This window comes from Prunus avium, chromosome 6 (genome assembly GCF_965620075.1).
Source record: "Prunus avium chromosome 6, drPruAviu1.hap1.1, whole genome shotgun sequence".
Lineage (NCBI taxonomy): Eukaryota > Viridiplantae > Streptophyta > Magnoliopsida > Rosales > Rosaceae > Prunus > Prunus avium.
This window is the reverse complement of record NC_142289.1, coordinates 3,332,153-3,350,415: the sequence shown is the minus strand read 5'-3', so window position 1 is coordinate 3,350,415 and position 18,263 is coordinate 3,332,153. Positions and strand designations below refer to the sequence as shown.

General features: G+C 38.5%; 1 protein-coding gene across 1 annotated transcript; it reads right to left on the bottom strand.

Moving 5' to 3' along the window:
• Positions 1-2,351: 2,351 nt before the first annotated feature.
• On the bottom strand, positions 2,352-2,924 carry LOC110766042 (uncharacterized). The gene is made up of 2 exons (XM_021969297.2): positions 2,649-2,924; positions 2,352-2,537 (listed from the first exon to the last, which is right to left on the bottom strand). The coding sequence occupies exons 1-2, from the start codon at positions 2,922-2,924 to the stop codon at positions 2,352-2,354; spliced, it is 462 nt and encodes a 153-aa protein (XP_021824989.2).
• Between the last annotated feature and the right edge of the window lie 15,339 nt (positions 2,925-18,263).

The window sequence follows — 18,263 nt, the reverse complement described above, 5'->3', positions numbered from 1 at the left end:
TTTAGGCACGTATATAATTATTTTCCTTGTACGTATACATGAACAAAGTCAAAACTAGATGTGTATAAGGGGAATGAAGAGCAAAGTAGATATGATGTTTTTTTTTTTTGGACAATGTGGTAATTTGAATTACTATAGTCTATAATCTATGGGAAAGGGGATTCGAATTTTGAGTGTAAGGAACCGGCAATTTATGCTATTGATTTAATATTGCATTTTCTTATTAGTATTGTTACGGACACCAATTTCTTGTTCCCAATCTATGTGATATATGCCATTGCAATTCATACTGTAATATCATTTTTTTTTTAACACTTTTCATAATTAATTTTTTTTTATTCTAATTGAAATGTAATGGTAAAAAATGGCGCATGCTGTTTAGCCTATTAATACATTTCCTTATTGGTTTATTTGATTGGGGAAGAGGTTAGTGAAGATTTAATACTTTGGAGTAAAAGTATTATCTTAGTTTTAACAAAAATATCAAATCACAAAATTCATGAGAATCAGTAATTAGTGTAATAATTTGAGTGAAGGTTACCACAAAGATGTCGTACGAATCTCCTTTGTTGTATGCGACATATCATTTGGGGCTAAATTGCCAGTATTTAAGTTACGAATCTATTTAAGTTACTGATGAGGGTTTCCCCATGTTGGTTGTTTGAACCATTCATACTCTATATTTGTTTCTTGTTCAATGCTTCATATTAGTTTGTTCAAAGGTTGGCCTTCAAAGGACAAAGTGAAAGTGACAAATTGCAAATATATATAAATTAAAAATATATATTTAGAACTGAATAATAGAGGACATGAATAATCATGATAGAGGAGAAGAATGCAGAGTCGATTCGTGCGAAATTGTACATATTTCGACTTGGGGAGAGAGACCTTTCCAAAGGGGAAGGGTGATTGCCACCATTACTTTCCCCTGCCCCTTGGGAGAAAATAACCTCATAACTGGTTGGTTTGATAGTTTACAGTTCAGAGAGTTACGCATCTGCTAAGTTTAAAGCCAATGCTAGATGGGAGATAAAATTCAAGAATACAAGTGGTATCTCTTGAAAATAGTCGCATGTCACATTTGCACTAAACATGCATTGGGTTTCGTTGCAATTCCCTATTCCCCTAGCAATTCCCCTATTCTCCACACAAATAGTTTAATAATAGTGCATATCATAGTTTTCTCCAATATCTTAATTGACTCCCATCACCTTGATTCACTTTGATATATTTATAATATTTAACAAACCAAATTTACGTGATGCAATGTTCACAACAAAAACATTTTTATATATAAACTATTCATGCGTTTGAAAATTATCACAAAATTCTAGTGAGAAAAGAAGGCACAAGAAATTTATTCAAAACTTTAGCCAAATTTCAAAATTATCACGAAATCCTCATGAAATTTGTTGGAATTTTGAGCACTTGTTCCCAAACAAATTTTTGGAACCATAAGGATTGCAGATCAATTTTGACGTCGTAATAATCTTGGGTTGGACTGGATGAGACCTTTTCAATTAAAATGAACATGGATCCAGTCTGTTTTTTGGTGAATTACATTTTGTTTGTTTCGTTTTAGGTTATAATTCTGACTTGAGCTCATATAATTTTTTTTAACTTACCGAAAAAATATTGCATAAAGATACATAGAGAATAGAAGGCCACATTTTGGTAATTTGCCTAGGGCCTCCAAAACCTTATAGGACCACCACTGTATTGAGCTTTGGGTTGATACAAGACATAACCAAGTTTGGGCCAAGGCTTAACTCAGGCTGGGTTTACTATGAGATTAGCATGGTCCGCCCATAGTATTGGTGTTGATCCAGCTGCCCACCTATTTAAACCCTCCATGGCCATGGAGTCATTTTATAGTGAGTCTTATTTAAGGCCTTTAGATGAGGCCATATCTCTCAACCGTTGGATCAAACTAACCAATTTAATCTAACGGTTAAGCGATATGCCTCATCTAAGGGCTTTATAAGGCCCTCACTATAAAATTCTACTATGGACATGTTATGTTATCATGAGGTTCATACTGGATATATTGGATTAATCACAGCTTCTTGATGGAATTGATAATTCTACTACAACATTTGATACAAGAGATATTGGAAGAGGGGAGAATCGAACTTATGAACTCCAGTGCAATGGTAATGTGCTTAACCACCACTTAAACTACAAGCTTCTTGGAATAATTCATCTACATTTTAGACTAGGATGATTAGACATAGTCAAAGTTTAGTGACCATTATTAATAATATAATAATCATACATATAATAGCATCATAATCAAATAACTTCAAAAACTTTTTCTAAGAGCTGGTTGGTTGCTTCTGGAAGACCTAGTTCTAGTTGTGCTGGGTAGCCATTAGGTCTTGCAAAGAAACCAAAGCCATGGCAATCAAAATCCTCATCTGCCTATTTCTATTTGTGAGAGGGTTCTGAGTGTTAGGCGGTGTGCTGAGTGAGTCTTCGCAGCTGGCCTCAGCCCTCGGTGTCACAGTCTCATACCTCTGCACACTGTCGTAATCCTTCTGGAAAAACGACAGCGCAGCCGAGTCAAACGACTCCATCACCACACGGTAACCATTCTCACATTATGTGAGGGCATTTTTGAGTGCAGGGTCGTTTGTGTTGCCAAGCACCTGCCTGATAAAGTCGTGTGTCTTGGTGGCATTGTCTGTGGCGCGCTCTATGGTTATTTGGGTGAGGGCAACAATATCAGCGTTTGGAGACTTCAAATTCTCCTTGAAAGTTTGGCTGCAAAACCCAAACTCCTCCATCTGCCCGCAAATATGATCGATCAGTTGTTGGGTGTCTTGAGCCAAAGATGAGGTGATATTGATCACGAGGAAGAAGAGAACCAATAGCATTGGAACACGTGGGGATGAATGAGACTTATAATAGTCAGGGGAAGCCATTGTTTTGATCTTTGTTCAAGGCCTCAAGTAGGGTTTGGTGATTGGAAAATGATGTGTAGAATTGAAGGAGACAGTGTATTTATAGGAAAAACGTTGTCTTGTAACGTCAACTTAAGCTTCAAACCCTTTTGATTTTTCTTCATATTGTATCTCATACATGAACAAAGTCAAAACTAGATGTGTATAAGGGGAATGAAGAGCAAAGTAGATATGATGTTTTTTTGTGTGGACAACGTGGTATTTTGAATTATCATAGTCTATAATCTATGGGAAGGGGGATTCGAATTCTAAGTGTAAAGGAACCGGTAATTTGGACTATTGATTTAATATTGCGTTTTCTTATTAGTATTGTTACGGACACTAACTTCTTGTTCTCAATTTATGTGATATATGACATTGCAATCCATACTGTAATATCTTTTTGGTGTGATATAACACTTTTCGTAATTAAATTTTCTTGATTCTAATTGAAATGTAATGGTAAAAAATCGCTCGTGCTATTTAGCCTATTAATACATTTCCTTATTGGTTTATTTGATTGGGGAAGAGGTTAGGGAAGATTTAATACTTTGGAGTAAAAGTATTATCTTAGTTTTAACAAAAATATCATGAAATCACAAAATTCATGAGAATCAGTAATTAGTGTAATAATATATTTTGAGTGATGGCTAACACAAAGATGTCGTACGGATCTCCCTTGTTGTATACGACATATCATTTGGGGCTAAGCTTAGGAACAGCATACACCAACAACAAACCATAGCGGGCTTGGTTTAAACATCAGTCCAATAAACAAAATATATGAAGTTTAAGCCCAACCCAAATCAACCAATCTTAAAGTTTATGTGGCATTAAGATTAGTATGTCAGTTTTGTTTGATTTAATTAAGAACCAAGTGAAACTGCATATTCTTTATATAAATGATTCATTAACCTAAGCCTAAGTTGCCAGTATTTAAGTTACTAATCCCATTAGAAGGCCACAGAACAAAAAAAAAAGAAGAAAAAAATGGTTTCATCTAACTCTGCAATCTATTGTGCTATTGTGATTGTTGCTTCTTTTTTCATAGGTTCTTCTTTTGCAATCTCTAACAAGACCCTGACCAAGATTTGCTCCAAAACCCAAAACCCAAAAAAATGTGTGACAAATTTACAAACTGTCCCATGCACCACCTCAGCTGACCTGCCTAAACTCTCACTCTGATTCCAATATTATCCTTCATGGTATCATAGCTTTAGTGACTCACGTCTGTTAATTTTTTTCTAGTCCTTATCATCTACTTATCTTTCATTGCAATTGCTATCATGGCTTCCTCCTCTGCTACTGCGTCTGCTTCTTCTTCTTCTTCTCTTTCCAATAACCATATACACACAACTGTCTCTAATCTTCTGTTCATCAAGCTTGATCGTAACAATTATCCCTTATGATTAGTTCATATTATTCTCATCCTTAAAAGTCGTGGTCTCATGAAATTTGTTGATGGCACTAGTAAGTGTCCTCTTTTTTTCTCCAAGTCACTAATGACAAAGGCATAGCTTCTGAAGTTGTCAATTTTGCCTATGAAGAATGGATTCAAACATATCAAATGGTGCTCAGTTGGATTAACAGTTCCCTCATACTAACCGTTTTGGGTACGATTGTTCACTCCACCTCTGCTTGTACCACTTGGTTATCACTTGTAAACCGATATGTTTCCTCAAATCTTATACACATACCTCTCAAATCCAATTCCTACATCAAATTCCTACATCAAATTCCTCAAATCAAATTCCTCAAATCTTATACACATACCTCTCAAATCCAATTCATACATCAAATTCCTCAAATCAAATTCCTCCAATCAAAATCCCTCACATTCTCATATCACATCTTACTTCCGCTGCGATGTCCTTCTTGTGCTTCCTCTTAAATTCTTGGACAAAGTGGTTCACCATTCTGTTGTCAGGAATCCCTACGATTCTCCCCTTATTGCAGACTCACAGAAGCATGTGGTCAATCCTGTTGACTCGGCTACCCGGACTTGTGCTTCTATCAACACCACCAAAGGTTGTATTTTTCATACGTCCTCTCAAAAATCAGTATGGATTATCGACTCGGGTGCTACAAATTTCATGACTCACTTACCAAGTTGGGCATTTGTGACGTATATGCACCAACTTGAGGAGAAGTATTGAAGTGAGTCTCCTAATTAATCAAGGAGATTTATTTCCTTGATTAATTAAGGGATTTACTTTCCTATTTTTATATAGTTGTCAAATCATTGTATAATTAGGAGATATTTTCATAATCCTTTACTATATTTAATTCCTTGTAAAGCACTCATGTAAACTCTTGTATATACCTCCCGAAGAGATTGCAATCCATACTGTAAGAACCTAACATATTCAAAACCAAATATCATATTTTAGCATATATGAAATTGCAATCCATACTGTAATATCTTCTTCTTTTTTAAACACTTTTCGTAATTATTTTTTTTTTTTTCTAATTGAAATGTAATGGTAAAAAATCGCGCATGCTATTTAGCCTATTAATACATTTCCTTATTGGTTTATTTGATTGGGGAAGAGGTTAGGGAAGATTTAATACTTTGGAGTAAAAGTATTATATTAGTTTTAGCAAAAATATCATGAAATCACAAAATTCATGAGAATCAGTAATTAGTGTAATAATTTGAGTGAAGGCTAACACAAAGATGTCGTACGAAATCTCCTTTGTTGTATACGACATATCATTTGGGGCTAAGCTTAGGAACAGCATACACCAACAACAAACCATAGCTGGCTTGGTTTAAACATCAGTCCAATAAACAAAATATATGAAGTTTAAGCCCAACCCAAATCAACCAATCTTAATTAAGAACCAAGTGAAACTGCATATTCTTTATATAAATGATTCATTAACGTAAGCCTAAGTTGCCTGTATTTAAGTTACTAATCCCATTAGAAGGCCACAGTCCAATAAACAAAATATATAAATGATTTATTAATTTCTTTCCTAATCCTTGTTTAGTTTGTATTTCTTTCCCTCCCACTTAAAAAAGTTGATTTCTTTCGGAATCCTTATTTTGCTTGTATTTATTTCCTATCCTATCGCACATATGCATATTGAAACAAACACCTCTCTCTCTATATATATATATAGAAAGTAAAGTGACCTAGTTTTTGTACAGCTTAGCCTTCTACGTACGCTTCTACTTATAAGGTACCTCACCTGCAATCGCAAATCTCCATTGGTTTCTTTGGCGTTCTTCTTAAGTTTCTGGCACCATGTGTATGAGAGGTGGCGGCACCAGGTCCATGTGTACAAAAAGAAGCTATAGAGCAAGAATATCACAATACCTACCCTCGTCCTCCTGTCATGATCATGATCATCAGTCTGACTTTAAAAGATCCAAAAAATTGCCAATATCCTCATCAAAATTCACGAGTATTGATGACCTGCCTGACCACATATTGGTTGAAATTCTTTGCCGACTCCCACAGAAATCCACTTCTCAATACAAGTGCGTATCCAAAAATTGGTATCTTCTCATCTCTGATCCTTATTTCTTTCGTCGTTTTCTATGTATTCAACATGAACGGCAAAACCCCATTAAACATACCCTCATCTTCTCGGATGATACAGATCGGAAGACGGATTTTTTTTCAATAGAGGAGCAGTTGGGACTACACAGCAAACACAGGCGCAAGTTCTCTTTCAGTTTCCTCCCTTGCTATGGAGCCACAGGAAGAGAACCACTTGTGGTTGGGACCTATAAGGATCTAGTTTGTTGCTGCGCAACTTGGTACAATCAACGTGACTACTACATCTGTAATCCCTACACTAAGCAGTGGGTTGCTCTTCCTCCTACCCCTCGATGTCACAAGGAAGTACGAGCCGGATTCATATGCAATCCTAAGCACCAAAATGATGATGATGACATTGATATTGGAGATCGAAAACAAGAATCCAACAGGTACAGGTACAAGATTGTGCAAATAATAATTCCTATGGTTAATTATGCAACGCCTAATTTTCAGTTCAACTTGCAAATGTTCTGTTCTGAGAGTGGTAAATGGACAGAGGCAGTTGCATTAAGCCCACAAAGTTTTGTTAGTTTGTCTGCTGATGCTGGTGTTGCTCACAATGGGATGTTGTATTGGCGGGGACATGATTTTATTTTTGGCTTGGATCCCTTTTCCAATGATAACCCTAACACTAGTAGTAGTATGATTACTGATGATACTGTTGACCACCATACATTTCATTGTCGTTTCATTGGTAAGCCGGATGAAGAGCGGCGTGCACGTTTTGATTTCCTGGGTGTGTGCCGAGGGCGCCTGCGAATGTGCCAACTGTTCGTCTATTACACTCTGGATGGTCGAAACCACCATGGTGTTAGTATCTGGTGTTGTGAAAAATGGACAAACACTTTCACTCACTCCCCTAATGATCTTGTTGTTGATGGACTTTGTGACACACACAATGATGGATGAATCACACACTCACACTTGAGACAACAACCAAGCACAAAGTGACACAAGAATTTATAGAGGTTCAGCAATTGCCTACATCCTCTTGGTGATCTCCTTGAGAAATTCACTTCATGAAAGAATAAGTTACAACTTTGGTTTTACACAGAAAAACCCCCTTAGAACTCTATTCTCTCTCTAAGCTCTCTTTTCTCTCACACCCCTTGCTCAACACTTTGATGCACTTGTGAAAACTCTCACAACCCTTGGTGTTTCCCTCCTTGGTGTCTAGACTCTCAAGACCCCAACTCAGCTCCTAACTTGAACTGATTACTCTCCCTCACGTTCTCCCTTGGTAAGTTAACCTCCTTTGAATACAATAGCACCCAGCTACTTGACCACCTTGAGATTAACCACACATGGTTTTTGCTTCAGCCACTTCCTCTTATTCAACTTGTTTTCTCCCTTGTGTTATCTTACTTCATCCCATTACCTACACAAGCCAATGGACAAGAGATAGGATATCTGATTGTCCACCACGTTCTTTCCTTTTAGTCACCCACTTAGACTAGAGGTTAGAACAAGTAAGTAATATAATCCCACTTCAGCCACCTTCCACTAAACCAGAAAATGGAGAATGGATCCTTCAAAACAAGACAACCAATTGGCAATGAGTGCTCTCCCAACTATCCAGCAGGTAGTCAATCTTCTTTTACCTCAGAAGTGACCCACAAAGCCTCTGAAATCTTGTGGAAAGCGATAGCCACCGAAAACACAGTTGAAAACACGTAAGAAAACATCAGCACAGCACAGGGGCGACCGGTCGCTGATACCTTGCGACCGGTCGCTACGACCATTTGGATACATAACGACCGGTCGCTGATACCTTGCGACCGGTCGCTCGCTGCGATTTTTCCAGACTTCGACTCTGTCCAAAAACGACCGGTCGCCCAAACCTTGCGACCGGTCGCCCAAACCTTGCGACCGGTCGCTGCCTCCTTCACTTGCAACCTAAATGTGAGCCATTTTCCAACATCTGGGAGTTGAAAGACGATGATCATGATCATGAGGCCAACAACAAATGGTGTTTAGTACACATAGTTTACACCGATCAAATTGTTTCGGAAACTCCACTCATGAGTCGATACAAAAATGTAGGCTTCTGGGAAAGGACTATAATGGTGCAAGATTTCGATCCAAATAACGAGCATGTCTTGTATCTACAATTGTTTAATCGCCAAGTCATGTACGACCTTCGTACTAGAACCCTAGAGGTCGTTATGCTCTGGCCATTTAGTGCTATTGTTTGTCTCGGAAAACGTGTTTTCACATTTGTGATACCATGGTGGCCAACACTACAATACCAATATGCATACGCATCTCCATCTTGATTCTTGACCCATCATATTAATTTTTTGTTTTCTTTTTTACACATAGATTTGTTATTAAGCTTGATGACAAATGACATTATTGTCACATTGATGTATGCAATATCCAAATATATATTATGATTCTATGAAAAAACAAATTTATTTATTTATTTATTTTAACTACTCTTTGCTATAAATATTCAGCCTAGCTCTCCTCCTTGGTCCTACGGATTAATTCATTCATACACATTTTCTACTATTTCTATAAGATTTCTTTCTAACTAGCAGCAGTGACGGGTATGTTGGCACTGTTTATTGCGACTTTGCCAATGTCTTTGGCAACTCTCCTGCTGCAAAAAAACTTACATGTATTTAAGCTTCAAACCCTTTTGATTTTTCTTCATATTGTATCTCATGCATTCATAACACTGAATCAGAATCCGATATGTTGGTTTCGCATTGATATATATTTATTTATTTATTGCCTACATTCCTATTCAATTCGCTTATTACTTAAATTTGCATCCAAGTGTTTTATATAACAAATCTGAGAGAGCTATTCTTTTATTTTAGCATTAAATCCCAAATTATAAAAGATAATCTTGTAATACATTGCTCGGATTGAAAGCTTTCAATTTAGGCAAGTATATAATTATTTTCCTTGTACGTATTCATATGAACAAAGTCAAAACTAGCTGTGTATAAGGCACTACTACAATTTTCGATTTGCGCGACGATAGTTTGCGCGACGAAGACAAAATCGTCGCATAAAAGATCATCGCGCGACGGATAATCATCTGCGTAGCGCAAAGAAGAGCGACGAAGAACTTTCGTCGCATAAAAGATCATCGCGTGACGGACAATCATATGCGTAGCGCAAACAAGCGCGACGAAGCAATTTCGTCGTATAAAAGATCATCGCGCGACGGACAATCATATGCGTAGCGCAAAAAATAGAGCGACCAATAAATTTCGTCGCGCAAAACAACTTTGCGCGACAGAACAAACGACCGTCGCGTAAAACAAGGGGAAAAAACCGCGAACAAACATTCTGGCGCCTAATTCTTGCACGACGACTAAACTTGTCGCAAATGACATCTTTGCGCGACAAAACACTATCCGTCGCGCAAAGTACGATATACAAAACCATTAATCCTAAGCCTTAATTTTAATTTTGCCATCTAAATCATATATTTTTCATTGATTTTAGTGAAGATCATCATTCATACCCTTTTAATTATGGGAATGGTAGAGGAGAATCTTTTTTTATGGTTATTAACCTCCATACGAATAAATTTCAGGGTTATCAATTTCCCTACAAAGAGAACAGCGCGAAATATGTTTTGAAACTAAAAAGTGTTCATTCAACTCTAGAAAACTAATTTCAACGATCCAACCGTTAAACGTGTTTGTATATACTGTGAGATTGTATACCACAAAAATCGCAAATAACAAATATTCAGAGATCTAGAAATGGGACAAAATATTCAAATGTTATAAATCAACACGTTTGCGCGACAACTGATTGCGCGACGAGGACGTATTAGTCGCGCTAGGAAGTTTTGCGCGACGATAAGTTATTCGTCGCCATATGATGTTTTGCGTGACCCAAAAATCCATACGTCGCGCAAAATAAATTGCGGGAAAACAAACAGTGTTCCAGGTGTTTCGCGCCACAACTTTGCGCGACGAAAATAAAGTAGTCGCGCAAGGAGGCTAGCGTGGCTGCGTGCGTGTAAAACTGAACTTTTGCGCGACGGAAATTCTCTATTGCGCGACTAAATTCATGTGCGACGAAATGATTTTGGCGTCGCGCAAAGGTGTGATGTCGGCAGGTCTTTGCGCGCCAAGCATGTCGATGTTGCGCGACGGAATTTGGCTTGTGCGACGAATAATATATTCGTCGCGCAAAGATGTGATGTCGGCAGGACTTTGCGCGTCGCTGAAATGGAATTTGCGCGACTTATTTATTTGCGCGACGAATTAAGCCTTCGTCGCGCAAAGCCGTCTTCTATAACAGATTCATTTCAGCCATTGCAGAGGCAAACTGAAAAATCAGTTTTGCCTCTGCTTCTGCCCCTCTCTCTCTCCGTTCTCTCCATTTTCTCAGGTGCAAATCAGTTCAGGACATATTGAAGAAGGTATTTTATTTGTTTTGTATTTATTTAAAATATCAATTTAATTTATTTATATATTGTTTTTGTGAAATTATATTTGTATTCTGTTGTTAAATTATGCACGGCAATGTACGAAGTTAATTGAAATTAACTTCATACATTTTTTATTGTAAAGCTTAGTTCCCGTTCGAGGTTAGTTGGACCGCGCATGGGTGGGTAAACCACGACTACGGTCCAATTAATTCTTGAATTGTCCCATATTTTGGACAGTTTGGAAATGTATAGTCGTGTCACGTAGTTTTCAGCTACAGGATTAGGTTTCGATTGTGGAGATTTCGGTGTCATCTCGGTACGTTCTTCCGGTGGTACGTAGGGATTTGATATCTACGGTACACCTCAAGAACTGTAGCGAGATGCTGCCGAAATTCATCCACGTCGAAATCTAATCTCATGTAGCTGTAAATTACGTGGCATGACTATGCATTTCCGAATGGGATAGGGCCCTTACCGGAGGCATAAGGTGACGTTGTGATTTTCTAAGAATACAACATAATTGTTGTATTGTGATTGTGGTTCCAGGAATTATGAGCAGAAGGTGGATACAGAACCCTAACAGGTGCGCAGACGAATACTTGGATGGAATCGAGGAATTTATTCACTTTGCACGGTCACACAACCCGGGTGCAACTAGAATCAGATGTCCTTGTAGGAGGTGTAACAACATGTTGTGGGATACAATTGAAAATGTTCAATTTCATTTAGTAAGGAATGGAATGATTGAGACATACAGCAGGTGGAACCATCACGGGGAACAATTAGACATTGGTTCGTCTTCAAGGGCCACAAGAGTGGACAATGTTGAACCTATTGTGGATGCTAATGAACAAGTCATGGATATTATACATGATGCTTTTCCATTTGCATCAACCAGCAGCAATCAGGAAGGGGAAGATGACGTGCCTACACCAATGGATAGTGCAGAGTTTGAACAGTATGAAGAACTGTTAAGAAATGCCAACCAAGAGTTATATCCGGGGTGCGAGAGCTTTTCCGTTCTTACGGCGATTGTGGAGCTAATGCACGGAAAAATAAAGTATCGTATGTCGAACCTGTGTTTCGATTACTTTTTGGGGGTTTTCAAGAGAATGCTTCCGACGGACAATTGTTTGCCGAAAGACCACAGACATGCACAGAAGATGTTGAGTGGTCTTGGATTGGGTTATGAAAAAATCCACGCTTGCAAAAACAATTGCATGTTATTCTACAAAGAGTATGAAACATTGGATACATGCCCTATATGCAATGAGTCGAGGTTCAAACAGACGTCTCAGAATAGAATGACTAAGGTTCCACAAAAAGTGATGCGTTATTTGCCCCTGAAGCCAAGATTGCAGCGATTGTATATGTCGACGCATACTGCCACAGACATGAGATGGCATAAGGAAAAACGGGTAGACGACGATGTGATGCGGCATCCTGCAGATGGGGAGGCATGGAAAGAATTCGATCGAACGTTCCCCGAGTTTGCTGCTGATCCCCGAAATGTTAGGTTGGGACTTGCCACTGATGGATTCAATCCGTACGGGGTTCTAAACCAACACCACAGCACTTGGCCGATTTTCGTATTCCCATATAATTTGCCGCCTTGGAAATGCATGAAAAAAGAGTACATGGATTTATGGACCAACGGTGTGCGTACGTACGATAAATCCACTGGGAAGATGTTCACTTTGCGGGCGGCAGTTATGTGGACTGTGAATGATTTTCCCGCATATGCAATGGTGTCGGGGTGGAGCACAAAGGGTTATATGGCATGCCCTGTATGCAAGGAAGATGTAACTTCTGGTTGGCACGCTGGAAAAGTGTGTTACCTTGGGCATCGAAGATGGTTGCCATGGGACCACGAGTGGCGGGAAAAGGATAAAGAGTTCGACGGGAACAAAGAGCGTCGCGCAAGACCTAGAGAATCGTCCGGTGATCAAATCTTGGAACAGCTTAATGGTTTGGATTTTGCTCCGTTTGGGAAAACAGTTAGTCGGACAAGACCTGCTACACATATGAACTGGACGCACAAGTCTATGTTTTTTGAGCTTCCATATTGGTCGAAACTAAAATTGAGGCACAATCTCGACGTTATGCATGTTGAGAAAAATGTGTTTGACACATTGATAGGAACTATTCTAGATATCAAGGAGAAGACAAAGGACACGATAAAAGCTCGTCTTGATTTGGAAAGAATGGGCATACGAAGGGGTTTATGGCTGAAAAGGGGCACTGATAAAGCTATAAGAGATCTTGCATTTTTTTCAATGAAACCGAATGACAGAAAAGAGTTTCTACAGTTTGTCTCGTCTGTTAAGTTTCCTGACGGATATGCTTCTAATATCGCACGTTGCGTGAATGTTGATGGGGGTAAATTTACTGGACTCAAGAGCCATGACTATCATGTGTTTATGCAACGCCTACTTCCTGTGGGGATTCGACACCTATTGCCGGAAGATGTAGTGAAGCCAATCATATTGTTGTCCAGATTTTTTTCCCAACTGACGGCAAAAACGTTGCGAAAGACAGACATTGATCAGTTGCGCCATGACATTGTCCAAGTCTTATGCAAGTTTGAGATGATATTTCCTCCGGCTTTCTTCACGAGTATGATTCATGTGATGGTTCACTTACCAGAAGAGGCATTGCTTGCTGGTCCAGTCAACTATCGCTGGATGTATCCAATAGAAAGGTATATAATCATCATCATTCGTGTAAGCATCATTATCTCATGCTTCCTACTTGCTAATTTGCATCTTTTCATTTTATTTTGGCAGGCTACTCGGAGAGCTGAAAAAAAGCGTACGCAACAGAGCGAAGCCCGAAGGATCAATTGTAGAGGCTTGGGTTCAATATGAGGCGCTTACTTTTTGTGAAATGTATTTAAAAGACGTGGACACGGCTTTCAATCGACCTCAGCGCAATAATGACGGAGGTGTGAGAAATGAGCAACTTTCTGTTTTTGCCCAAAGTGCACGACCCTTTGGAGATCCTGTACGAGGAGAGTCGTTTTCCAAAAATGACATGGAGGTGGCGCATTGGTTCGTATTGAACAATTGTGATGAGATAATGCCATATTTAGATGAGCATGAAGAGATGATGAAGCGAGAACATCCATCGCATTTGTATTCCAAGAAACACCGTGAATTGTTTCCAAAATGGTTTTTGGAATATGTAAGTTTTAAGTGTTTTGTAATTGACATATATATTGTAGTATTTCATTTTCTCAAACTAACATGTGAATGTTGTTGTATAATATTAGGTGAATAAGTTGAAATCAGATAATTCCCCCACTTACAGTGAAGAGTTGTATAACTTGGCATTCGGCCCAATTCGAGCTGAATTATTCTCGGGTTGTCATGTTAATGGCGTCAAGTTTTTAGGGACTGCACGGGATGACAAGTTGTGTACGCAAAACAGCGGTGTCCATGTTCCAGGTGGAGGGGAAAGTACGGACATTGATTTCTATGGCAAACTCACAACTGTCGTGCAATTGCTTTACAAAGACCGATACCAAGTCATCATGTTTAAGTGTCGATGGTTTGATACAAACCCAAATAGGCAGGGAAGTGTTAAAATCGATCAAGGGTTACTATCTGTGAACATGAACAGAACTTGGTACGATGACGACCCATACATTTTGGCAAACATGGCAAAACAAATTGTCTATGTAGATGACCCTAAAGCAGGGAGCGGGTGGAAAGTTGTTCAGCAAATGGATCACAGGAACGTATATGCTATACCAGAACTAGACCCATCTGACGTCGATGTAGCTGACCAACGGTCAGAATCTGGCATGGAAAATGATGCGGAAACGCTTCGTGATACAAATGTTGTTCAGGAACCATTTCAGCTCGAAGGAGTGTCTTCAAGAGAAATACCAATTCAATCCATTACAATTGACCTCGGTGATCTTCCTAGATACGATGTAGTTATGGAGGAGGAGGAGGAGGAGGATGAGGATGAGGATGAGGATGATTGGGAGACTGAAAGTGATGATAGCGAAGACAACGAAGGTTATTATAGTTCGGATGATGAATAATGCAATTTATTTGTTGCTTCATATGTTTTAGTATTGGTAATTTCTTGTAATGTAATTACGTTAGTGTAAATATATTGGCAACTCTACTTTTGTTGAATATATGTACTTGTTATATCTAATTTCCAATTATATATGTATGTGGAAAAATAAAACGAAGTTTAAAAAATTTGGATATACTTACTGAGAAGATTAATGTAAAAAGCAATGAACTCAAGTCATTCATACTTTTGTAATTAAATTATTTTACATATAATTATGGCGTAAATGCAAATTATTACGGTTACGAAATGAATCTCGTGTCTGAAAAGTTGCACGTCTTCCCAATTGGTCAGCGACATCTCAAATTGAGAAAGAATCTCAATGCTCATGTACTTGAGTTGTACTATAAAAAAAAAACTTTTGTCTAAAACGACCGGTCGTCATTTTTGCGGGACGGAAATCTTCATCCGTAACTGTTTTTGACTTTTGGTCCGCTTAGTGTTGTTTGTTTTTCTGTGCTGAATCCAACCGTATACAGAAATCGAAATTTGAACATACGGTTAGAAAGTTATAGATTAAAAACTGAACAGAGGTCGGAATTGCAAAAAAGGGCCAAAGAATCTGTTTAAAAACGACCGGTCGTCTCTGACCGGTCTCATTTTTGCGCGACGAATACTATTATAGCGTCGCGAAAGAGGGTTTTGCGGGACGAAAACTTTCGTCGCTACAGTTAACAAATATGCAATAATCTTTGATTAATAGAAAATAATCCTGCGCGACGAAAATATTTACCCGTCGTAAGAGGAGGTTTTGCGGGACGACGGATTTCGTCGCGGCAGTTAACAAATATGCAACAAATTTTTGAAATAATATAAAATAATCTTGCGCGACGACAAACTTTACACGTCGCGCAAAAGACATGTCCCTAAAAATCTCAACTTAGTGCGAAATAACAGAAAGAACGTTGTGCGACGAACACTGTCGTCGCGCAGATAACTGCGCGACCATGTATACGAACTCGTCGCAATAATCGTTTAAAAATTATTTATTATTTTCTGTTTCACTTTGCGCGACGTATATAATCGTCGCGCAACGTTTGTTTAAAAAAAAAGTCGAAATTAAACTGTAAATATTTTTAAATGAACATCAAATTCAGTTACTATATTCATACGGGGTCAAGGTTTGTAGACGTAAAAAATCATCAAATTTGGAGTTAAATTAATCGTTCAAATTTCATTTTTCATTTGTAACCGTCGAAAATGTTGGTCCCGTTACATCATGTGTGAGTGTATATTTTTTCTAAATTTTGGCGTGTACGATCTCTGAGTATAAACCAACAAATCTACCGGTTGGATTGTTGAAACTACTTTCCTAGAATCCGTGTGTCATGAAAACACTATATTAAAAAAAAAATGAATACATTTTGTATATGTTTGTTAAATAGAACATACAATTTTGTGGTATCCACTATTGTAAATATCTTTAAATAACGATCCAATTCAATCATTGTATTCATATACAGTAAAGGAGTGCACCCGTAAAAAATCATCAAAATCGGAGTTAAAAAAACCGTTAAATCGTGATTTTTAGTTTATAACCGTCGAAAATTTTGATCCCGTAACATCATCTATGAATCTTGCATTTTTTCAATTTTTGGTGTGCACGATCTCTAAGTATAAACAAACAAGTTTGACGGTTGGATCGGTGAAACACCCATCGTACAATGCGTAGCCCCATTAAAACAACATATTCACTAACATTTTATATTGTTTACTGTTTGTACTTTGCGCGACGAATATGTATGTTTCGTCGCGCAATAAGTGATAGCGCGACGTAATGAAATTGCCGTCGCTCAATGTACTTCTCAGGATTTAGGGTTCTAAAAGGGTTTAGGGTTTAGGGTTTAGGGTTTATAGTGCGCGACGATTTTGTTCATGTCGTCGCGCAAGTTCTCAAATTTTGGCGGTTGTAATCCCGCGTATTAAAAATTGCTTGCGCGACGCCATTTAGTTATCCGTCGCGCAAAGTAAGAAATTTAACTTTGCGCGACCGATGTAGTTTCGTCGCGCAAAGACGCAAACATTTAGGGAAAGAAACGCGCAGTTTTGGTCTGTCTTCAACCTCTCTCACTCTCTCAGTCTCGACATCAAAATCGCACCCTCCATTTCCGATTCGAACCCTAACTCGCAGCCGCTCTCTCTCCTTTCCCTCTATCTCAGCCCTCTCTATCCCTCTCTCCTCCGTCCCCACTTATCCCTCTCAGTCCCTCTCTCCCCGGACCCCTCTCATCCCTCGCATTTCGTGGCTCCTCCGGGCCGCTCTCTCTCCTCCGTCCCCACTCATCCCTCTCAGTCTCCTCCGTCCCCACTTATCCCTCTCAGTCCCTCTCTTCTCCGTCCCCTCGCATCCCTCTCAGTCCCTCTCTCCTCCGTCCCCTGTCAGTCCGTCGCCTCCTCCGTCTCCGCTCATCCCTGTTAGACGGCGGCCCCCCACTCTCTGTCTCGCTCGCCACCGCCGAACTGCCGTGCTCTCCGGTCTCCCTCGAAACCCAATTGGTAAATTTCCCAACGCTCCCCGATATATATTTTTTCAATTTTTAAGTTTTATTTCAGAAATTTTCGGATTAAGTTTGGAATTGTTTTGCTGTTTCAATTTGTATATTTATTTTGTAATTGTTTAAATTGCTGCTTAGTCTGATGGTTGGTTAGGATTTGTATTGGATTTGTATTGCGGCATGTGAGTCTGATGGTTGGTTAGGATGTGAGTGTTTAAATTGCTGTTTCAATTTTGTTTTTTTATTGGATTTGTATTTTTTTTTTTTTCAGATTTGTTTTTGTATTGAAATTGCATTGTGGTGTACGATTTGTGAATTTGTAGGTGTATTGTTGTTAGATTTCAGATTTGATTGGAGCATTTGCTGCTGTTTTTTGTATTTTTATTAATTTTCGGGGGCTTTAAACTATGTGCTACTAACCAAACTATTTCAAAATTGGGCAGCAATTTGATTTTTCTTTATTATGTGCTTCTGATTTTTGTAATATCATACATGTTTCTATTTTGTTTGCTTTAAAAAATGTGCTTCTGTTTTTTGCCATATAAAGAATACATGTTTCTGTTTGTTTTTTAAATATTGAATTTGTTGTTCTTTAGGCTTTGAGGTTTTTTTTTTTACAAAATAATAATTTTACCCAAGGATGTTTTTTTAATTGTAAGACCTTATCAGATGTCACAACTTATCAGACGTCGTAAGACGGTGATGACTTCACCTAGTTCAGCTCCCCCGACTGCGGTGTCAGCTCCCACTGGTGTAGCACAGTCGCAGGACATGCCAGTTT

Excerpts from the sequence above, each read along its gene's own strand:
- LOC110766042 (XM_021969297.2), bottom strand. The coding sequence starts at position 2,924 with ATGGCTTCCCCTGACTATTATAAGTCTCATTCATCCCCACGTGTTCCA. Across the intron at positions 2,538-2,648 it reads CACACGACTTTATCAGGCAG|AAGGATTACGACAGTGTGCA; the intron begins GTGCTTGGCAAC and ends TCGTTTTTCCAG.